The sequence below is a fragment of the Sorex araneus genome, chromosome 1, assembly GCF_027595985.1.
Source record: "Sorex araneus isolate mSorAra2 chromosome 1, mSorAra2.pri, whole genome shotgun sequence".
NCBI lineage: Eukaryota > Metazoa > Chordata > Mammalia > Eulipotyphla > Soricidae > Sorex > Sorex araneus.
This window is the reverse complement of record NC_073302.1, coordinates 52170132-52195004: the sequence shown is the minus strand read 5'-3', so window position 1 is coordinate 52195004 and position 24873 is coordinate 52170132. Positions and strand designations below refer to the sequence as shown.

Sequence of the window (24873 nt, the reverse complement as noted above, 5' to 3'; positions counted from 1 at the left end):
TATACATTCCTTAACAACAAAAGAAATTAAACATAAAATATATTTCTACACTGAAGTCATAAACAGAAGAAATTAAAGAAATTAATTGGGTCTCTGTAAATGGAATTTGAAAAGATCAAAACATACAGAGAGGGGAACAAATGGGAGACCAAGTTAGTTACTCATGAAAATGTTCTGGAATTGGGGCCAAGAGATAGCAAAACTGATAAGGTACTTATCTTGCATGCAGCTGACCCAGGTTCAATCCCCTGCACCCTACAGGGTCCCCTGAACCCCACAGGAGTGATCCCTGAGTATGGAGCCAGGAGTAAGCCCTGAGCACAGCTGGATGTGGCCACAAAATCAACAACAACAAAAGAACATATCCTGAAATCTAACAGTGGCAACAATTGAACAACCTTGTGAATATGCTAAAAATCACTGTGTTTTACATGTTAAAGAGGTGAATCTTCAGGTACATGACATATCTCAACTGGAAAAACTGGGTCACAAGCATGATACTCTGCATGAAGATTTTTAGAGTACAATATGCTAGACTTGTAGCAATATAAATGTGAAACATAAATGCATCAATAGAATAAAAGAAAAAATGACGAGTTAAAAGAAATACCAAGAAGCATTAAAAATAATTAGCTGCATCTGTAATTTCCTAACATCAAGTCATACATTTGAAAACTGTTCATTTTTGGTAATGGTTATATGAATGTTTGTTATATTCTTCCTGCGTAATCCCTGGTATATTTTGGTTGAGAAATGCAAACAGTGGCCACAATGGCACAAAAACAGCACATCCAAGTCAAACAGTAAAGCATATACATATGCAAGATATGTGGCATTACTAATCAAGTAACTGCAAATAAAAATCAGATCTCAAGTCTCTTTTCATCTAGCAAAATGGCAAAGGTTTGAAAAAGAAAAATTACATTCCACGATTGGCAACCATAGAAGCTTCACAGCCCCTGGGGAATTATAAATTAATACAATCTTTTTTTGAAAGGAAGTTTGGTAATACATAGTAAAATATAAAATCCATATAACTACTCAACTACATCTCTTCAGAAAATTTCACATAATAAAATTATTACCAAACATAAAAATTATTGCCAAAAATGTTCATTATAGCATTATTCATAAAAAATTAGAACTGAGAATAATTTAAATGTTCAAATAAACCATAGTGAATCTATATTCAAGATACCATAAAATTTAGCAATTTTAAAAAATATGTAATCCTCTATATTTCATGATATAAGGATACTTCTCTCTGCTTTCTTCCATTATTAGAAGTATTCTGGGCATACAAGGAGCTCCAAACACTTGTTGAATAATTTGTATTATTATCTATATGTATATATAAAAACGTCTACCAAAACATTACAGTTCTCTGTAAAGATTTTCAAACTATCCCTTTCTCAGCATTTCTATTATTTCATTTTTCTACAATAAACATATTAGGAATTCAGAAAAAAATACAATTTCATTTGCCTGTAAAAATGTTAGCAAATGGATTCTTCACCAGAACTTCACTATACATCACGATTTTTCAATTCTTATGCTGTTTTTTGTTTTACAAATTACCCGCTATATCATCAATTACCAAGGTCTTTTTCCAGATAAAATTAGGATCCTAAAAATGAACACAAAACTATAAGTAATTAGAAGCACAAAATATATGAAAATAAAGTGGACCACAGCGAAAGTACAGTGGGTAGGGCACTTGCCTGGCACGTGGCAAACACAGGTTCAATCCCTGGCACACTAAGCTCTACCAGGAGTGATTCCTGAACAAAGCCAGGAGTAAGCCCTATGCACTGTGAGGGGTAGCCTAACTACAAACAAAGAATATAAGAAAACATTCAAGCATTAAAATTCATGCTATGAGGAAGAAGATGAATTAAAGAAACTCTGACCATATACACAAAATTGTTCAAAGACCTAATTTAACAGTGAGAGACATATCTTTTTTTTCTTTCTACACTATTGACTGTTTTTTTTTTAAGGAATGAGTATTAAAAGAAAAGACAAAGTATAAAAATCAAGAGAAACTATTAAAGAATTTTATATTATTTCTTTCAGGTTGCTGTCAAATTTTTGTTTCAGTTCACAAATATTCTAAGATTTGCTCAATAAAGATTAAAATGTGATATATTCAGCAATATATCAAGCCTTTGCTCAATTATGTGATTGGTATAATTGTTGTCTAATAACTTTCTCCTTCCCAATTTCCAAATTTTTCAAGTTCTCTTTTCAAGATTTCAATTCCTAAAATATAAAAAACAAAGTTCCACATGTTAGGCCCACAAAAGCAGTTAAGTAGTAGAGATCATTTATAATAGATGGCTAGAAAAAAGTAAGGGTGAAGGCTAAGTTTCATGGAAGATCACTGGAAGAAAATTTTAAACCAACAGAAAAATAATGAAAAAACTTTACAGTAAAATTATAAAAGCAATTACTACCCCTGACCTGTCAACCTAACAATGGTAAGTTTAATGAGACTTCCCTTAAGTAATAAATGTAAAACGCTTCTGCATTAATGAAGATAACACATCTGAAAGCAGACAGTGATATAAACTAAAGCCATTAAATTTGACTTTGGATTTTCCTTTTCTAAAGAAAAACTGTCCATGGCACACTGGAATTTAATTCTGCATATACCTAGGAAGATTTGTCTTTTCTCTTACCATTACATCAGTGTTTATGTTGACAACAATTATAATAGTTCTATTTAAAAAAAAAAAAAAACGGGGCCGGAGTGATAGCACAGCAGGTAAGGCGTTTGCCTTGCATGCCGCCAACCCGGGTTCGATCCCCGGCATCCCATATGGTCCTCCAAGCACCGCCAGGAGTAATTCCTGAGTGCAAAGCCAGGAGTAACCCCTGAGCATCGCTGGGTGTGACCCAAAAAGCAAAAAAAAAAAAAAAAAAAACCAAAAAAACACTTTTACATCAGTAGCACAATTACCTGTGCCAGGGTTATTTATTTGTTTGCTGTTTGGGGGACAACACCCTGTTGTGTTCAGGACATACTCTGGTTCTGAGTTCAGGGATCATAAGCTGTGTGACTGGCTCCATACAAAGCAAGCACCTTACCCACTGGACTATCTCGAGTCCTATGTGCCAGGTTTTATGTTCAATATTTTATATCTGACTATAATAGTTTCTCTGATTGTTATCCAGGGACCTGAGGATCCCAAGACCTTTTATACTCCCATTCACTCACAAGTGAGTTTTCCATGGGCTATATGATTTGTAATAACATAAGAGATTAAATATAGGAAACACGTCAGAGGACCTATTTGTCTTCATAAACAAAACATTAAAGAGATCTTCTCCCTTTCTTTTTTTAGAAGTATTTTTTCTTTAGTTATTTGTAGTTAACATGTAATGGGTAGAGCACTGTTATCTTTAATACATGATTATCTTTAATGCAGGATAAAATGTCCTAGGCTTAGTTTCTAGTATACATTAGTAAATATAAATTTCATAAGATGCCCTTTGGAGTTCTAAATTTTTAAGAGCATAAATAGATCTTATTAAGATCAGTTTGAGAATAGCTGATTCATTTTAATCCTCAACTTTGTGAGGTAATAGTATATTCTATCATCATTCCCATAGCAATGAAAGCCCATCTGAAAAAATCAGAAATAACCGACCAAGTACATACCAGAATCTCTTATCCAAACTCTTAATTCCTCTCCCTCTCCGCTCAGCAACAATATCCATCCAAAAAAGGTAAAGATCACTTTTAGATTATGCTAACCCATGTCTAAAAAGCAACATTTTATCTATATTGGATCTTCACTCTTTTCCTGTCATCTTTAAAAAGTATGGCAGGCTTATTATAATATTTAAATATAAGTTCTAACTTCAGTTTAAAAATCAACTACCACAAAAATATAACTTTCTATCTCTGCCTATACCAGAAGCTCCTACCAAATTGCTAAGTGTCTGGTCCCTGCTCATCCAGAATACATTTCTTTATAAACACACACACACACACACACACACAATGCTTGCTTATCTATATAAGCACATTTTATAAATGTGGCCACATGATTTAACAACCTGCCTTATTTTAATATCTCTTGAAGATCTCTGTGCATCTACAGCTCAATTTATCCTCTTTCATAAACAACCAGAGTTTAACTGCACACCCAAGTGAAATTCTCTATATTACTTGCTTCCAGGTTTTTACTATTAAAAAAGTTGTAAGACTGGTGGGGGCTGGAGTGATAGCACAGCGAGTAGCGCATTTGCCTTGCACGCGGCCAACCCAGGTTCAAATCCCAGCATCCCATATGGTCCCCTGAGCACCGCCAGGAGTAATTCCTGAGTGCAGAACCAGGAGTAACCCCTGTGCATCGCCAGGTGTGACCCAAAAAAAAAAAAAAGCAAAAAAGTTGTAAGACTGGAGAGAAAGCTCAGTGAGCTGAAGTGCACGCTTTGCTCGTGTGAGCCCTGGGTTCCCTTCCTAGTATCACCAGGAACAACACTTGAATACTATTGGACATGGCCCGAAAAAATAAATAAGTCACCAAAAATATGCCTTATCTTCGAGTAGTGGTAAAGTCGTATGTATTAGAAAATTCCCAGGAGTAAAACTGCTGGATAAGAGGGTTTTAAACATTAAAACTGGGGCAAGAGAGACAGTACAGCTGGCAGGGAGCTTGCTTTGCACACACTTCACCCAGGTTTGATTCCTGGCACCCCACAGGTTCCCCTGAGCTCTGACACAAACCTCTGGTATGGCTCAAAATCAAAGGAAAAACAAAACTTTAAAATTAATTCCTGGACAAAACCAAAACTAATTCATGGACAAGAGCCACTGTCTAGTGGGTAGGGCATTTGCTTTACACGCTATCAATCCGAGTTCAATCCCCAGCACCAAATGTTCCCCTGAGCCCCACCAGGAGTAATCCCAGAATGATTCTCAGGAATAAGTCCAGAGCACCACTGAGTGTGACCCCAAAACAAACAAAAAATAACCCTGTAATTCAGTTTGCCAGTTTGCTTTGTAAAATATTCATGCCCAAATTATATTTTCACTAATGGCAGATGGGTTATCTCCAAATTTCATTTTAAGAATCCTGAAAAATTATATTGCTTCAAAATACATTAGAATCTGCATAAATCTTATAACACTTTCTATCAGAATAGTCACTCATCTTTAATTTTACTTAAATCTTTATGTAATTCAAGAGAAAATACTCTGGATGCAAACAATATCTTCAGCTAACAAGTCCTCAAATTTTAGGTATCCTCATAAATATATCACACAAATTATTTCCAAAAAATTATTTAACAAATCAAAAATACAAAATAAAGCTAGCTAAAACATTTAAAAGAAAGTTTGCTGGGGATTTATGATGCTTTATCTGCCCATTCAAGTACGAAGGCTACAAATAAAAAAACTATCAAATCATAGCAGTGGCCAAATTAGCTTACATGAAATAATAAGGAACAGATTTCATATCATAAATGTCAAAGGAACGAATTGCAACAGTAAGGAGAGCTATAATTGAAAAGAAAGTTCACTCAAATTCACATCAGGCTGAAAATGAAAACATTAATATTTTAAATGGAATGTTTTGAATGTAACTATTCATTTCAGTCATATCAGGCTATTATAAATCTTTGACATAATAAATATGGCAATTTTTTGCAAGTAGATAATTTTAAAATGCATTATACTCTGACCTGTCTTTTCTATAAAAATTAACAGGCACTCTAGGCTTTGCTTTTACATCAAAATCTCTTTGCTAGTACTTTACACTAGTAGTCTTATATTGAAAGTGTTAATACACATCTCTGGGACATAGTAAAAACCTCATTAATTCACATCTTATTAGCTCAATTCTGGAATGGTATATATAACTTTCATTGGGTAACAAGTTGAAGAGATCATAATTTCTTCCTCTATAAGTTCTATAATATTACTGTGAAATAAAGAAAATCAACCTGAAAAATCAATTGGCTTTTCCAATTGAAGACTTATGAAAACTAAGCATTCATCCATCTTCATGACAGAATAGTTCATCCTCAGTTCTGTGATTCATCTTTGTTTATCAGCTACTATGTAGAGTGAATGTGATATAACATATTAATAGCCATTTATAGTTTAAAGTGTGCACATTTCTCTTAACTATGTTATAACTTGTATTTGTCACAAAGCCATTTTTTTGCAGTTTCTCTCATTTCCAGTTTTATCACTCACAGATTTGCAACATCACAAATATAGTACCTGAAAATGCACAGAAGTAGATGTCAAACTGCTTGTCATTCTTACTCTGTTTTTATTCCTATCAGCTTAAATGACCTTATAAACCAAAATATATCATCTCTGGATTAAGCAGCAAGTTTGGTGCTGTTTAAACTTACGACTAACTATTCCCAATGAACAGAGAAACCTTCTCCTGCAATCTGAATCATGTGTAATTACAATATGACAAGGTCTCTCCTGGGCTACGTTAAGCTGGCATTTTTCCCAGGACTTGTCACATCATAGGAAGCGCACATACAAATAAAAATCCAAAAATAAACATTTTTAAACAATGGCTTATAGACTACATAAAGAAACTCCACAGCTGAGAATCAAAATTGAAGAGCCAAACCAATCCGCAGACCTGCCTCATTAGAGCCATCCCAGAGGGTATCAGCTTGTGATCAGGCAGCTTACCACACCTAGCAACCACTCCCAGGTGTGGGCAGCACCCTTGGGCCCTCAGGCTGGACAGAATATCATTAAGTGTGTGTGGGGGGGGGTATAGATAACATCACTGCACACACCCACTGAAACCCAGAAATAGAGGTCAAATATGGAGAAGTTAATCATCTCTAATTTCATAATGCTACTTTGTTGACCATTAAGGCACCTATACAAAGTTACCTTAAGAGCAACATTTTCTGCCAACCAACTTAATTTTTCTAATACCATAATAAATACTCAGCCTTTTGGTTATTCACTGTGCTTCATCTCGAAGTGAACAACAACCAAATTGTCCTAATAGCTTATCTCAAGAATCCTAGAAGGTGGTTTCTTTTGTTTAAATTCCTCTATGGCCACTCTAGAGACACATGGAAAAGCGAGAGCAAGATTCCAGGAGCATCATTTCCAGCCTCATACAGGGACAGAAACTCATCTCTTTCACAGTTCTGAAAGTATGAAGTATAATATCTCTGGCTGCATTTTCATGTAAGATACTAGCAAAATCCAAATGCTATTTCCTATAAGCAATGCATCTTTCCAACCCTCTTTGAGAAGCTGGTTCATTTACTGAGCATGACAGCCAAACCCATCAAATTTCAACTGTTCAAGTTTTGTCAGAGAAGCTATAAAACAAATCACTAAAGACAAGACATACAACCCTAGGTGCCATTCCATGGGCTCTGGGAACAAAAAATAAGCACCAACACTAACCTCTGCCACCTCTAAGGCACACGGCATTTCTCCTTTCTTTATTCAGCCCCTGAATGCTCAATAACTTCCACATAGCTCTAAGCAGAAAGGATTTATTATGATGTTACTCTAAGAAACTGCAGGACTTCTAGATGCCAATAAAGATTACGGATCAAATGGAAGATAACTACTAACCATTGTGTCGACTTAGATAAATAAACCTGCTCACAAACAAAGCACCTTATTGTATTTGTACTGTTACCTCCGCTAATCCAACTAAAACAACCAGACAGTAGCTTTGCAGAGGCTGAAGGGAATAGAAATCGAGATTTCCCCAGTTCACTTTAGATTTCTCTTAAAACAACACCGTGTTTCTTTTTCACGCCCACCCTCCCCACGCCGCCCCCCCAAACGGCTCCTGTTCTTTATGGGCAATGTTTTGGACCTCAGAGGCTGAGCTAGATTATGCAAACTCAACACCAAGACTACAAACCAAGGTGGGGAAGGTCTGAAGCCAAAGGCAAGACAATACCGTTCCTCTAAAACTTCGCTTAGACCTTTGCAAGCACCTCTTCCCTGCTTAGCACATAGGGCATATGCTTGGGAAAGCGGCTCAGAAGCTAAGGAGCAATCAAATACTATGGGGGTGGGGGGGTGTCAAGCGATAAGTCAGTCCCCCATCCCCTCGCCCCCCCACCCCCAAGGAGACGTAAAACCCCGGGGGCGGGGCGGCTAACCACACAGAGACCAAAGTCCCGACAACTGGCACCCACTGTCTCATACATAGGGAGGAAGGCAGAGGGACCCCAAAGAGACTTGTAGAGACGTAACAATAATCACGTTTTCCATGTATTCCTGGCGAATAACACAGGTAAAGGACAGTTTCCCTGGGATAAAAAGACGCCGACTGTTTATTCCTTTCCATCCCCACTCTCCACCCCTCCAAACCCAACTACTAATTGCACCTTCCCCGCAGAACCCGCGGCTAACCCCCGAGGACCGGTGAGGGCTGGCTCGGCATGAATAAACACTCGACACCTGACGGTCCTTTCTCTGCGGTGACTTTCACGAAACCCGAGTGGCGCGCGCGCGCGCGGGCAGGAGCCCGAACCTGGCCCTGCGCGGCGCCGCGCACCCGGGTCCCGGGGCTCCGCCGGCGAGCGCGACGCGGGGGAGGAGGGGGGGGCGGGGAGAGGAGCAAAGAGGGAAGGGGGGGGACCGCCCGTGCCAAGCGATTGTTTCCTCCGCCAGCCAAGACATTTTTTTTTTTTTGAGCCAGCGCCTTTTGTATTCCGGCCCTACCTCTTTTTGGCCTAGGGAAGCTTTCGTGCAAGTGGAAGACGACTTTCTCCACAAAGTGCTGTATGTTACTGTGCTCCGGGCCGCGCACGAACACCATCCAGTCGTGGGTGAAGCCCTCCACCGTGGGTTTCTTCCTCACCTGGGCGCGGTGCCCCAGCTCCAGCTTCACCTGCACGGCACACTGCGGGCAGGGGGAGGAGAGACAGCCGTGAACAACAGGAAGGCGGCCGTTCGGCACTCAGCGTTGCGCCTGACATTTTTTTTTTCCTCCTTCTTGAAACGCACATAAAAGGAAACAGCGGTGCCCTCTGCATCCACGTTGCATGCGCGTGGGCGCGCACACCCCCGCACCCCCCCACCCAAAGAAACCCCACCCGGCCCGGCCGGGGCACCGCATCCACGCCGGCTCGGATTGTAACGGAATGTTACCCCCAGTCGGGAAAGGGGTCCAGGGGTCGGCAACTGGGGGGTGGGGGGAAGAAGAGGGTGAACACACTCCACTACTACCGACACGACCACAAATGCATCGTAAACAAATTAAAAGACAATTAGGAGGCGATGCCGGCGCCGTTTCCCGGCGTGGAAGAGGAGGTAGTTGGAACCCCGAGTGGGGGGTTTGTGAGAGCCCCCTGCCCGAAAGTACCGCGGCGACAGGCACACGCCGAGGAAGTCTTTGTGTACGTGTATGTGTGCGTGCGTGTGGAGCGCGGTGCCAGACGGAATGGAAACTACAAGCAGCCTCTCTGCTGATGGGCACAAACTCCGTGCTCTTACCACGGGGTTCGTGCACAACAAAAATGAGACGTCGCCACACACACACACACACACACACACACACAAACGCCCGCGGGCAAACACGCCGAGGCATCCATAACTTAAGGCACCCAGCACCACCCCCCTCTCCCCGCGAAAAGCCCCACGCGATCCGCGAGGCCAGCCCAGCGGAGCCCCCGCAACACACTTCCAAGAGCCAAAGTGGCCCCAAAGTACCTCCCACCTCCCCCCAAAAATGAAATTCAGAACGGCGGGGCTGCCGGCGAACAGGCGCCGAGCCTCGCCTGCGCACAGCCCCGCGCGGGGGCAAAGTTGCGTGCGGCCCCGCCGCTGTCAGCCCGCACACTCCGGCTCACACACGCGCGCGGCGGAGAACGCACCATCGTAGTGGCCGCCGAGGCTGCTCGCCGCGTCCCCGGACTGTGCCCGCGGCTCCCGGCGGCGGCGGCGGCTGAAATATGGCTGAGTTATTATTCGCCTCCTTCCACCGTGTGTGTATGTGTGTGTGTGAGTGTGTGTATGTGTGTATGTGAGTGCGCGCGTGTGAGCGAGAGTGCGCTTCTTGCGATTGCAAAGAGAGGAGAGGAGGGAGGGAGGCACGGGGGGGGTGGAGGGGCGAGTGTGTTAGTGTGTGAGTGTATGTGTATGTGTGTATGTGTGTGAGCGCGCGCCGGGGTGGGGGGAGGGAGGGGAGCGGAGGCTGGGAGAGGCAGCAGCTCCCTGCAAGCCGTACCAACCTTTCTCTAATTGGAACCGCGGAGCGCTGGCGCTGTCTAGGCTGCGGCGGCGGCGCAGGGCGAGGGAGGAAAGGCGGGGGGGTGGGGGTGGAGGGATCGGAGGGGGGGTCTTTTATTATCTTTCTTTTCTTTCTTCCTTTTTTTTTTTTTTGCATGTACTTACCGAGCTAGCCATGCCTGGGGGCCCGGAGGTTTGCTGGGGTGTTGTGTGGTACCCCCCTCCCCCGCCCCCCTCAGCTGTAATTCATGAAGAAGCTGCTATGAATGAGAGCGCGCCCAGGAGCGGAGGGTAGATGGCGGACATTCTCTGCCTTTTTCCCCCCGCGTTCGCCTGCTCGCTCGCTGGCTCGCTCGCTTATTAAACTCAGCCCCAAAAGCAAAAGCAGCAGCAGCAGCAGCAGCAGCAGCTCCAGGGCCAGAGGATGAGATTCCGGAGCATGCGCCGTGGCGCCTGACACCGGGGCTCCGAGCTGCACGGGGCGGAGGGAGGGCGAGCGGGCGGGGCGGAGCGCGCGGGGAGGCCGAGCGAGCCAGCCAGGGGGAGCTCGAAAGAGCCAATCACCGGCCTCCTCCCGAAACCCCGGCGGCCCGCACCGCCACACTGGAACGCCTCGCTTAAAGTAACAGGTTCCTGCTGGCCGGGTGGGGGAAGGTGGAGAGGAGGGCGGGGAAAGGGCGCTGGAGTCGGGGGAGCGGCCAGCTGGGGACCCACCCCGGCCCCTGTGTAAACTCCTCACGCCCTACAATAAAAAACGGATTAAAACTGCTGGAATGTAGCCACTGCCTAGAGCCCCCGGTAGCCGGAGACGGGTGTTAAATCAAGTCTTCGGTGCTAGATCGCTCGGGGAAGCGGGGCGGGGGGCGCCTTTCTCTTACTTTCCACCACGTCTTTTTGTGGTTTTTGTGCTGAAAAGGCAAAAACGCACATCCAAACAAACTTGAGAGAAATGCCACCTGCAAACTGGCATCAGAAAGCGACTACTCTCACTGGCACAGGTTTCTCCTGGACCCTTTCCCGTTCACCACCCCCCAACTCCCCGTTGTGGGGGGGACTTAGATAGACATATATATATGTATAGGTATATGAATACATATCCTAAACGAAATGAACCAGAGCGGGACACGAAAGAACGCTATTTCCTTCTACGGAATCGCCTCGGGGTTGGCAGTCGTAGGCTGGGAGGCGTCACAAAGCGGTGCCCAGGTGAAAGCGAGACACCTGGGAATGCCGGATGCAGCTCCTCCGGGAACCGAATTGGAGTTGTTTTCTTCGAGAGGTTTCCCCTTCTGACAATCTGCGGGGTTGCATCAGAACCTGGATTGTAGTCCTCTGAGGACCCCGGGGCAATTGGGAGTCTTAAAATAGCAGATAAAGTTAATACTGGCTGTAATGTGCATAAATTGGATTATAATCTTTAAACGTATTGGTGACAGCCAACGTAATCCATCTCTGGATATTCATCTGCTTATGCCCCCGGGTGACAACCAGTCGCTGGAGTGATCACAAAGGCGCGCTCCTGCGAAAGTTCCCACTATGGGTGCATTTGGTCTCGGTGGCCCCGAGAAAAGAGCGTAGCCACGCGTGGGGAGGGAGGAGGAGGGCTGAAGAGTTTCCTTTAGCAAAGCAGACACCCTTTACAGAGGAAACGGATAAGATCTACGATTGATTTGAAAGTGAAAGATGGGGGTAACTTTGGTTGTTAAAGATCCTAGCCTCTGCCTAGTTCCTGTCCCTTTCTTGCCGTCTTTATCTTCTTTGCTCCCTCTTTCCCCTGCCTCTCAAAATCTTGCCTACATTTTCCTTTGGCTGATTCCGCCCCTCCCTCACCTCTGCGAATTTACCTATCCTCCTCTTTCTGGCTCAACCTTATGTCTTTCTACTTTTTCTTTTTTTCTTAAAACTACGGAAACACATCGTCCCTGCCCTTGGATTCAAGAGAGAAGTGTATAGGTGAAAGAAAGTTACCTGAACATTTTGTTTTATTTTTAAATTCTCCCAACTTATCCCTAAATGGTAACATGAGTCAGACCAGAGCACGCTGAGTCTCCTTAACTTTCAATTCAACAAGTCTCCAATTTAAACGATTTAGATGCCTAGAAAAGATACTTCACTATGCCCCACTTGCTATCAAGAAAACTCCTTTGGGTTAAGGACCCCAATTACTCCCACCTGCCTGGAGTGTGGAGAATTGGGAGAAGAAGCGTTTTTAATCCAAGTTCTTGGGCTTGGGTTAGATTTCTCCATTTTTCCCACGTATGCATTAATGCGTGTCCAAGTATAATGACAATTTGCATTCACATAGACAAACTGTGTATGTGTGAACCTTGGATCTACCTGCTATGCTTTATTAAATTTTTGACAAAATAATAAACTTAGAGAGAAGTTCTTTGAAATAATAAGATTAGAAGCTGATTAATCTGGATGTGCCTTAGGACAGCCATTTCCTTCAATGAACAGCCATTGAGCAAGCAAGTCTAGCTCAGCAGACAAGTGAAAAACGAACAGATTCTTCATTTGAGTTGATGTCATTGTTTGGGTCACTTCTCATTCTGCTAATTGTGCTCTCTTAGATCCACTCTTCTCTTGAACTTGCTGAGTGATTGGTGTCCCCTTTTTTAATTACATGTTTGCTGAATTGATATTTATTCCAAGGATCACAAATAAGACACAGAGCTAGAAAAAAACATTTCCCTATTACCTCTTCAAGAATGTATTACAAATCCAGCTGTATGAGGATAATTCTCATTTCCAGAAGCTGGGAAACTAGATTCTGTCAGTAGATGGCGCACAGAGTCCTTTTACAGATGTCCTTATGTGACCCCCCGCCCCCCAACAACAAAATGAGAAAACAACTCTGACTACTTTAGATTCAACTTTTGGGCAAATAAATTTATGCCAGACTACTTAATATTTAAATTCTAATCTAACAATTTGGTTATAAATTTAAAATCAAAACATATATATCAGCATCAGTTTGGTGTCCACCATATACTGTGATCTCCACACTGTGAAGTGCAAATGTGAGAAACAACTTTTTGTGTACTTATTGTTTACTTATCACTAAAATTACAAAAAGAAAAACCAACTTCTTCAACCCTGAAAGAATATTCGATGAAAATATTGCAGGTATAAAGTAATCTATCTCTCCTAATAGCAATGATCTACAAAAATCACACTATAGTATGTAGCACAGGGATCAAAGTACATATAAGTTATTCTTTTCTTTTCCCTCGGTGCTCAGGGATTACTCCTGGGTCTGTGCTTCTGTGAGCACCCTGAGGGATCCTTCCTTGGGGTATACCATAAGCCTTGCAAAAGTTGAACACAAGTCAGCAATGTACATGGCAAGTGCTTCAACCCATGTATCCAGAACCAATGGAGTTGTTTTTAGGAGCAGTAAAGCAAAGAAACTGACCTTACGATACTAAATAAAACCCTTGATGAAGAAAAGAATTGGATACTGTCCAGAGCAAATCCTAACTCCTGTTTTCAAGACCTTTATAGAGTAATTGGAAGTGGAGGGCACCCTAAGAAGTCCTGGGAGCTATCAGCTCTGTGTTCCAAGTGGCTTCATGTAGTGCTCACAGGAACCATGTGGTGCTGGGGACCTTACCAGGGTGGGCTGTAAAAAAGACAATAACCCTAACTCCTGTGCCACCCACCTGACTTACACTGATCGTCTATATTTATTTTTTGTGATAGGTTATCAGTGCCTAAACTCAAATCATCATCAATAAAAATTATCCACTGTTTCTTCTTGACTGTGTGGGTTTGAGGGGAAGGAAAGGGAGGGGGCAGGAAATGTGACAGACACTAAGCAGACACTAAATCCAAAAATTAGACTTCAAATAAGTAATGTTTTCTTCACTATGGTATACTTAAATGTATACATCATCCATGTATTCCTTTGCCAAAATCATATTTGATTATTCCACATGCCAGAGACATACTCTGATGATTTAAAGGAAGTCAGAGCTCCTGTTATCACAGAGATCATGGCCCGGTGGGGATGTTTCACCAAAGCATTTCTTCTTTCTCCTTGAATTCATTAACACCTATATTTGGGATAAAGTTGTGTGCCACGCATAAGCAAGCAGCATACAAACTTGATATGACCAATTCAAGGTCAAGATATATAGTGACTATAAGTCAGGAATCATTGCCTCAATGATTACACACAAGTGCCTTAACTTTTGTACTATCGATCTAACCTTTACCGCACTATTCCTTAAGGAAATTTTAATCCCTTTTAATCTAAAATGTGACATCTCTAACATTACGTTTAATTCATAATTCAAAATAGTTTGTTGGGAACCCCAAAATAGTAATGAATCATTAACACATTGTAAAGAAGCAAATGCTTTGATACTCACTTAAGTACCTAGTCCAAGATTATTTCTGAAGACAAGGAATAAAGAGAGCTTTTTTAACCACCAGAGCCTCTTCATGTGTAAATTATTCCCTGAGAGTAATTTAAGCAATGCACTTGTAAATTCACAAGACAAGCGTGCCTCTACAGTAATAATTTATTAATTTAGTAGGCTGTATCCCTAATTTAATAAATAGCACCTCAAGGCCTGAAAATTAATCAAGAATGTTATATAAGTTGGACAATATGAAACAAAGTAAATATTGGAGATCAGTTGATAAAGTGTGATTGAAAATGTCTTTTTAATACCTACAAGTATCCTAGTGGAATATTTATAGGTGAAGTATGTGTTAAATTGAAACTGCTTGCTGTAAAATGAGCAATTCAAAAAGTAGAGGGGCTGGAGTGATAGCACAGCGGGTAGGGCGTTTGCCTTGCATGCGGCCGACCTGGGTTCTATCCCCGGCATCCCATATGGTCCCCCAAGCACTGCCAGAAGTAATTCCTGAGTGCAAAGCCAGGAGTAACCCCTGAGCATCGCTGGGTGTGACCCAAAAAGAAAAAAAAAAGTAGATAACTTTTCTGTATCTTTATGTATCTCTGATATTTCTTCAAAGGTTACTGAACAATTTAGTTCCATTTTTTACATAATGATTTGAGCTTCTTGACTTTCCATGGAAGGTCTGTTTTTATATATGATTTTCTCTCTCTGATTCACATACTCAGTGAAAAACTAGAAATAATCACCTAAGGCCAGCAAAATAGCTGAAAGGATTAGAATGCATGCTTTGCATGCAGGAGCCTCCGATTTGTTCCTCAGCACCATATGATCTAATCCCAACCCCAGCACTTTGGGGAACAACCCCACCAAACAAGACAAAACAACAAAATTCACTTCTCCTAAAATCATTTATTTTTGTCTTACTTGGTAAAAGTGGAAAAACAGTATACAAGATTTATCAACTGATAAAATAGGTCAAACTTCAGTTAGAACTGCAAAAGGAATTTAGGAGGAAGAAATTACTCTCGTCTGTGTATTAAGTGATCTGCTAGTGACTTGAAAATAATACTAAGCCTTTGAGAAGTGAGTGATTTACTACCTTCTGATAGGATCAAATATCCTGGTTGGGCTAAACTATTTACAGTGAGCTCTGAATAATCCATGACTATATTATCCACTTTGAAGATAATCTACAATGACACAATTTATGTGTATGTGCTTTCTAAATATAAGTTAGAGTTAGGTTTTTTCTTAACTGAACAAAAAAGCACGTGACTGCATCTACTTTTTAGTTTCTATTCACAGTTTTTCTCACTAAAGCTTGTTATTTTAGTCAATTCTGTCTCTTTCAAGGTCTTGCTTTCTAATTTTTATTAGGCTATTTGTTGTTCCAGATATAATTATTTGGAAAAAACCCCTAGTGATAAAGGAAGCAATATAAAAGTAATATTCATTTGCAGGTATGCTGAATTCAAAGAACTTCTAAAAGCTACTCCTGAAAATAGTTCTGTTTTATATCTCTTATAAAATCAAATAAAAAAATTAATGAAGAATTTCCTTCTAAACTATGGTAGCAGCTATTTGAGAGAAATTTTATGTTGCAACAAGGTAATAAAAAATTGCTTATTATAATAACAAATAACTTTATTTCTCTAAAATTAGACCTTAATATATGTACTTAAATTTTTTGACTTGAATTTCCTGCATAATTTGATATTTGGATTATATTACGAATTGAATACATACAGATAGCTTTTGTTGCCTCTCCATTGAAAGTCAGCCACTGTTCTTGGTTCTCAGAATTAGGATATAAATATAGGATGCCTCCATCACTCATTTTTTTCCCAAACATTTCATAGTAACTTTAAATTGATAGGTTGTTACAACAAATAAAAGATGTTACTAAGCATCAAACAACAGACCCTTGTAATTCACTAGTATCTCAAGTGTATATCACTAATATATCACTAAGAAATATCTGCCCGTGACATTCACAATATCACTGTATCACTGTCATCCTGTTGCTCATCGATTTGCTCGAGTGGGCACCAATAACATCTCTTTGTGAGATTTGTTATTACTGTTTTTGGCATATTGAATACGTTCACAAGAATCTATACAAAAAAGTGCAGGAGCCTGTGGGCCATAAATTGTCAGTGATGCAGCTCATGCCTTGCATATGTAAAGCCTTGGATTTGATCTTGGCACAAAAAAGAAAAATGGTTGAAATTACTTACTAAGGTCACAAGGACTCCAAGTATTTACAAATCAAAGATTTTTTTTAATGATTTTTCAATGATTCCAGTTATGTCTCCTTAAAGAAAAAAAAGTTAATTAACATATGTGCAAGTAATAATAGAATTAGGAAAAAATCATTATAATGCAGCCACCAATAAAATGATTGATTTCGTCAAGAACTCTCAAAATGTGCTGAAAACATAGAGGAATGATTTCTAGAGAATGTTATTTACCTTGCGATATTAAATATTACCACAGATTATAGTATTAATGAATTGCCAGAGATTACATATTATCTACAAAGAGAGGCAGCAGTCTTTACAGTGGAGAAATCTGATTGCCAGAGCCAAAGAGATAACTCATCATTCTGAAGTGCATGCTTCTATCTGCATGGCCCAGAGCCAATCCCCAGCACTGCAGGGTCCCCAAAGCATCACCAGGAGCAAACCCTGAGCACAGAGTCCAGAGGAGTTGTCCTGGGTATCTTGGGGTGTGACCCTAAAAACAAAACCAAAAGAAAAATCACCAGCAATATATAAAGAAACAATAGCTGTCTCAGCTCTGCCTCTTAAACAGTAAGCTATGATTGATATTCTACAATATGTTGCAAGGTAATTGGATAAAAAAAAAAGCATACAGCATCACCTATGTAATTCCTGCCAAAAATACATGACTCCCAATTGTGAGGAAGAAATCATAAAAATGTATATTGTGTGGAACAGTTTATAATATAATTGATCTAGAGTCTTCATATATTATCTTAAGTGTCCCCTTGGAATATTTCCCCCTGCCCTAATTCCCCTACACACACACACACACACACACACACACACACGAAATAATTCAGGTTAGAAGTAACTTAAACAAGATAAAAATGAAATAGAATGCTTAATAGCCATCCCAGAAAAAAAGAAAAACCAGGTTGATAACATGGTTCCCAGGCCTGGAACACTCACTCACTTGGGGTGCAGAACCAAATCCCACCTCCATGATATAGCCCCCTGAACACTGTTGAATGTGACCCCCACTCTTCAACAAAAAAATTTTAAATCACTTCAAGAAAATTTCTGGGATAACTGAGGACATTTTAATATGTACATATTTGTGTGATACTCTTGGATTATAGCTAAAGTTCCTGGATGTGTTAATGGTGTTGTGTCTGTATAGACTACTCTCCTAATTCTTAGGAATAGCATAATATCCATAACCTACTCTGAAGTAGATGAGTCAAAATAGAAAGATAAAGTTAATAACATGAATCGAGGTGATCATAGACTTTTTTTGCAGATTTTCCCTACAAAAGCCTAAGTTTTGAAACTAATTTCTGAAATCTTGGTTTTGTATATATTTTGTGTGTATATGTGTGTGTGTGTTTAAAGTATTTAATGTGATGGTTGTTACCATTGAGGGTTCTTTACCCTCCTTTCTGTTCCCCCTAAAATTTGTTTTTGAACTGTAACAGTGTGATGGCTTTTGGTTGACTGACATGTTTGAGGTCAGCATCTTGGGGGAGCTCAGCTTTTCTCTGTCAATAAAGGACTCCAAAGGGAGCAAGACACAGGACACGGGTTTGCTGTGCCCTGCTGAATTAGTGACAATATTTTCATGTGAATGTTCTTTCAAAAGTAGATGCTGTGTGTAAAAGGTTTCCCTCATGAGATTACAGCAATTTAAAGGTCATTCAATTCTACATACCGCTTAATTGTGCCCCATTAAGCATTTCTCAAAAAGAAGTGTGGGTTTTTTTTTTTTAATAGCATTCAAGGATTGCCAATATCAGCATTGTCTGGTGGAGAAAGATTTTTTTTTTTCATGGCTTTTATCACTGACCTGGTGCATAGTGCACTGACTTTCCTTTTTTTATTGCTCAAGGGCAGCTACATGAGTAGCCTTGACTCATTTAGAAGCCATCTAAAGCATTTGTTCCCAGTTAATATTTTCTTTAAAGGCCACCTACCTCTGACACCTGTCAGGTTAGCACGTCTCAGAATCCAGAATTGAACCTTTCTTGATCAAATATAGGCCATTCAGTGTCTCAAAATTGGCTAGTCGTTTTGTACAAATAACATATTAACAGATTGCTCTTTAGACTCTCATGTTAGGACCAACATCCTTGTGGGAATAATTTTTGTCAGCCTGTTCCATAGTGAGAAGTGTGTTAAAGAAGGGACAAAATAGGAACAGGGTAGAGAACTCTATTTTTTTCCAAACTTGAGAGAGAATACAAAAAGATACCATGTTTTCCTTAAAAGGTTGATTAGGGACAGAAAGGTCATTGAATAATGTGTGTGGGGGGGAGCAGGGGGAATCAAATCCTGAATAAAAAAGCAAATAAACACGATAAGTCCAAGCTATTTTAAAAATCAAACTAGACTTCAAAATAATGTGGGAATCAAAAATATTCTGTGTTATGGAAAAATTGTCTCTATTAAGGGCTTTACATTTTAAAGGGTTTATTTTTTCCAGTGATCCCAAAGTGGAAAATAAAACTTCATATAACATATTTCATGTAGTTTTTTAAAACTAATTAGTTGTTGTGCTATGGTTTTAGTACCAGATGTGTCTCAAACCCATTAAACTTACCTCCAATGAAGACCTATAACTATCATCTACAAACCTGTATTTAAAACGGTATTTTGAGCTATTGGATGGCCAACATTTTGCTTTGAGAGTTCAGCAGTAGTGTGACCATGAGCCTTGAGACAGTGTCATGTTTAAAGGATAATAGAAGATATAAAGAAAGTTCCCACCTTCCAATGAAAATGCACCAAATCATTCCTTCCTTGACCCAGCCATTTAATGAGCTTTTTCTTTTTTGGCTAGGCATTCTAGGTTTTTGGTTCTGTTGTTTCTGTTTGAATTAAATGGGAGGAAGTTATGATTTCTATCCTAATTAAAAGTAATTTTCATGTTAGTAATTTCTACTTTTCAGTCTATCATCTGTAAAATTATTGATGTAGTGTACTAGAAAAAAATCAAAACAAGAATAACCACTTTCGGGGGCTGGAGTGATAGCACAGCGGGTAGGACATTTGCCTTGCACTCGGTCGACCCCGGTTCGATTCCCAGCATCCCATATGGTCCCCTGAGCACCGCCAGAAGTGATTCCTGAGTGCATGAGCCAGGAGTGACTCCTGTGCATCCCCGGATATGACCCAAAAAGAAAAAAAAAAAAGAATAACCACTTTCTCTAACATAGACTTGGAAGAGTGATGTTAGTTAAAGGAAAGATAACTATAACAAAAAGAAGGCACAGGACAGAAACATTTGGAATTATGTAGTGAAATAGGTACTTCTGTTTGAAGGTTGGAGAGATAATACAGTAAGTAGGGCACTTGCCTTGCAAAGGGCCAACCCAGATTTATTCCCCTACACCCCAGGTGGTCCCCCAAGCACTGTAGGAGTGATCCTTGAGTGCACAGCCAGGAATAAATCTTGAGCGCCACTGGGTGTGGCACAAATACTCTCATCTCATTTAAAAAAAAAAAAAAAAGAACATTTGTTTGGGGCCCAGGGAGATGGCTGAAAGGTCTAGCAAACATGCTCTACAAGAGCACCGGATTCTCCTCAGCACCACCTGGACCTCAAAGCACCCTTGAGTGTGACCTACATAACAACAACAAAATATGTCTTTCAACAGGCTAGTATTCAGTTTTACAATTCCTCAAGACAACGTATTTCTTGGAATTAATCTACTTGTTAAAAACAAGGAATAATATGAATTTTATTGTACCCAGGACCCAGTTAGAATTTTATACCCAACTTGGGAACAGAGTTGCCAGGGCAATTTGGCTATTACAAACACCATCAAGGTTAAGGTATATATAGTTTTATTCTTCTAGCTGGAAAAAAATTAGAATACTCCTGGTCCTGGGCTGGAGCGATAGCACAGTGGGTAGGACGTTTGCCTGTCACATAGCCAACCCAGGTTCGATTCCTCCACCCCTCTCGGAGAGCCCAGCAAGCTACTGAGAGTATCCTGCTCACACGGCAGGGCCTGGAAAGCTCCCCGTGGCATATTCAATATGCCAAAAACAGTAACAACAAGTCTCACAATGGAGACGTTACTGGTGCCTGCTCAAGCAAATAGATGAGCAAGGGAATGACAGTGACAGTGACAGTGACTCCTGTTGTTGTTGTTGTTGTTTTGGTTTGGGGGGGCCCACACATGCAATGCTCAGGGATTACTCCTGGTGGGTCCAGAGAGATAGTATGGTGCATATAGGGCATTTGCCTTGCACTTGTGTTTTTTGCCCTATCATTCTCATACTATTTATTGCCTGGCCTCTGGTTTTATTATACTAGTACTTGGAACTTCATTCTCTCCTACCCTGTATTTGATCATGTTTTACCAAATGTTTTGTGTTTCATGAGAAGCCTTAAAAACTAGATCTGAAGGCAATTGCCAAGACTTTATTATTTAATTTTACATGTTTGATGTCAAGAGTTCAGTGAATTCATATAAAAATATATGAAAATGCTACAAAATAGTATTAAATCAATCTAGCTGATTTTTTTTTCCTCTTAAAAATATCAACCTCCATAGAAATTGGCTAACCTACACCTGAATGTCAAAGATAAAATGATTTAACTCGTGGGGATAAGCAAGCTCACTTGGCAAAACTAACGAGTGCGAGTAATTCTGAGCCAAGCACATTTCTCAAAAAGGAAGTTCTTTGACATCAAGAAGTTGTATCCAATTGGCAGCATTCAGGAATCGCAGACTTTCCCAAAATAACAAATTTGAGACATCTTATTCTATCATAGTAATAGGAAAAAAATTGTTGCGGAATATTATTTTAATAGAAGCCACCTCCTGTGGGGTTGGAGTAGATGCATGGCCTGCTCCCTGCGATGCTCTGCCAGCATTGGGGGCCTGACTAGTCCTTGCTCAGCCTCTGGGATCCAAACACGATCACACTGAGATGTTCACAAGCTACTAGGGCCTCCCCGACAGTGCCCAGGGCGTCTGTGCCATGCCAGCGATAGAACTCAGTGCCTCTCTCTTAGGCATGTGTACTAATGTTTGACATGCTTGACCCCTCTCAACCCACCCCGTGTAATTCATCAAGGTAACAGTATAAAATTTATGAAAATTAAGAATTAAAGAAAAACCTGAAAGTAACCATTCAATCTAATGGAATGCTATTTTTGTTCATGTCATTAAATTTTGGTTAGGGGCACAACCAGTTGTGTACAGGGCTTATTTCTGCCTCTGTGCTCATTTATCACTCTTAGTGATGCTGGGAGACCATATGTGGTATCAGGGACCAAACCTCAGTTCACCACATGCAAGACGAGAACCTTACCATCTTGCTCTGGCCCTGAAATTGTCTTTTTAAGTTCCCAAACAGGAATCAGAGAAATAATACAGGGATCAGGGCACTAATCTTTCGAACAAATCTTTATTCAATCCCCAGACCCACAGATAGTGGACAGTGGGGACTTTGGGGAAGCCAGTGAAAAATGGAGTTGAGCCTTCGTGGAAAATGAGGTGCGTATCAGATAAATAAATCTTGAAAGAGATCAGCAAGCCATAGAGATGCCTCCAGATCCCACTCAAGGCTGGTTCTTATATCTGGTGCACCCCGGAGTGGAGCGGGTGAGCTCTCTACCCTCCCAAGCAAAGCCCCTGCAGCTGAAAACCTCCAGAACCCAGTCACCGCTATGCCTGCGGCTGGACTCCACAGATTCAGATGAGCCTTTCCAGGAAAGAATCTGTTGACAAACTCAGGTATGTGGGCTTTGTGACCAAAATTTCCAGGCTCTCACAGAGTCAGGAATGGGCCACTTCCCCTATCCCCTGTTCTTCCATGAAGTTGGCAGTCATGCCTATGAACTGCCTCTGGTGCCATATAAGCTCATTAACTAGCCACGATCCAGAGACTCATAAATGAATCTTGAAAGAGATCAGTAAGCTGCAGAGATGTTTCCAGACCCCAAAGTCACCATCCAATTAAAAATTAACTTCAGCTATATCATCCATTCAAAATTTTAGGATTCCTGAAGCAATATCTCATACTCTATGCCACTGAGATGCCAGGAGTAGCACACCACTTTGGATAGGATGTAAAGTAGGAGGCAACCAATCCTGATTAAAACACATAGCTTAACCTGTTACAACATGTTAGTAGTCTCTTATACAAGGGCTTAATAGCTTCAGGGTGAGATACAACAATCTTCACACACTTTCTTCTAAGGAAATCTTTTTTGATCATTTTTTGCGAATTGATCATAACAAGCAACACAAATGAATCATTTAGGGTCTGCTATTGGGGCAGGTTTGGGTGGTGGTTGGGAAAATCGGAAATAATGGTAGTGGGATTGGTATTGGAATATTGAATGTAATAAGTTATTATGAACAACTTTATAAAAATAAAAGATAAGTAAAAAATTAAAAATAAAGTGATGCGTATCAGACATTAAAGCAGAAATGTTGAGTCTTCTGTCAGGTGTACAAATCTAATGCTGACTCTTCCTTTCTCTTGCTTCACGTCCTCTACATCCACCAAACAGGATTATTCACTTGCATGAGAGGTCACGCTGGAGCATAGGGTCAGGGATAATCCCTGAGCACCACCAGGTATGGCTCTACACCACCTCGCCTCTAAAAAAAAAAAAAACACCAAACCCAGAATCTGTTTCTTTGTTGTTGTTTTCATTTCAGTTAATATTATTTTTTAGTACTCTTTTTCTTTTCTCTCTCTCTCTCTCTCTCTCTCTCTCTCTCTCTCTCTCTCTCTCATATAAAACATTTAATTCATTGGTCTTTGGGGGAGATTTGCTGCATCACCAGTGTTGTATTACAACTGAGCCATTAACTTTGTAGCTTCATCAACATTAACTGGTTTATTTTCATGACATTGCTGAGGAATCAGGCTCAAGGGAAAGGCCTTTTGAGAAATGTGCAAGTTCTTTTTATATGTCTACAAAAGCTTTATTTACTTGTTTACTTTTTTATCACTCATAATATTTACCCTCTTAAGATTAGCAGTAACTGGTTTTGCTTTGCTTTTAACTTTAAGATTGTTTTTTTGGTGGCTATGAGAAACATGTTCCTGGTCTTCTGCCTTCACAGTTTGTTTTTGACCATTGTCAGACAAATCTCCAGTACCCCGCATAGCAGTTCCTGCTTCAAGTGACACCATCAGTACTCTTTCTTGAACAATCACAATGAAAAACCAATCAAATTCTCACTTTGTTGAGTAATGGCAGTTCTCAGCTCTCAGGCACTTTAAAACCATGTTCAGAAGAAAATGTATTTTAGAAAGACTAAAACCACAAAAGGGGAAAGGGGTGGAGCAATAGTACAGTGAGTAGAACATTTGCCTTGCATGCAGCCAACCAGTGCTCTATCCAGGGCATCCCATAGGGTTCTCCGAGCCCCCCAGGAGTTGCTCCAGAGCCAGGAGTAAGACCTGAACACCAATGGTGTGGCCCAATAAACAAAAGTCAACTAAGTAAACAATAACCAATAAAACACATAAAAAGTTGAAAAAATTGTATAATAAGGGTAAGAAGAGAGAAAATGAATAATGTATATAGACTGAAGTTATTTATAAAGAAAAGGAGTCTTTCTACATGAAACAAAATCTTCTCTGGTCACTGTCACTGTATCACTGTCATACCGTTTTTCGTCGATTTACTCAAGTGGGTACCAGTAACGTCTCTATTCCTTCCGCTCTGAGATTTTTAGCACCCTCTCCTTACTCCTCTTTCCCAACGATTGGAGGCTCTTTCAGGGTCAGGGGAATGAGGCCTCTCATTACTGTTTTTGGCATATTGAATACACCATGTGTAGCTTGCCAGGCTTTGCTCGTGTGGGCTTTGCTCAGTAGCTTGCCGGGATCTCTGAGAAGTATGTATATATACCTCTTTCCACGCAGTCCGGAAAGCAGCCTGGAGCGTGGCAGCAGTTGGGTAGTGGAGGTCGGCTGCCGGGGCTGGGTCACTTGGGGCGGGGAAGGCTCTCACCCACCCCCCTCTTGGGTGCCCTGAGTGAAAAAAGCCTGGCACAGAGTCCAAGCTGTTACATGTACTTCTCTGATACATGAA

At 40.8% G+C, this 24873-nt stretch overlaps 1 protein-coding gene and 1 pseudogene across 2 annotated transcripts in view; both read right to left on the bottom strand.

The window, feature by feature from the left end:
* The window catches only part of MLLT3 (MLLT3 super elongation complex subunit), a 322233-nt gene extending 311582 nt beyond the window's left edge, over window positions 1-10651 (bottom strand). The window contains exons 1-2 of one of the 2 annotated variants that reach the window (XM_055132210.1): window positions 10373-10651; window positions 8699-8879 (exon numbers count right to left, since the gene is read on the bottom strand). In XM_055132210.1, the coding sequence (XP_054988185.1) occupies window positions 8699-8879; window positions 10373-10384 (193 nt within the window). In that variant the 5' untranslated portion in view covers window positions 10385-10651. Of the gene's footprint in view, window positions 1-8698; window positions 8880-9852; window positions 10010-10372 lie in introns of those variants that run through there. The other variant, XM_055132214.1, reaches the window with a different exon arrangement.
* Window positions 10652-23621: 12970 nt separating this feature from the next.
* On the bottom strand, window positions 23622-23911 carry LOC129400855 (ribosomal biogenesis factor-like; annotated as a pseudogene).
* Between the last annotated feature and the right edge of the window lie 962 nt (window positions 23912-24873).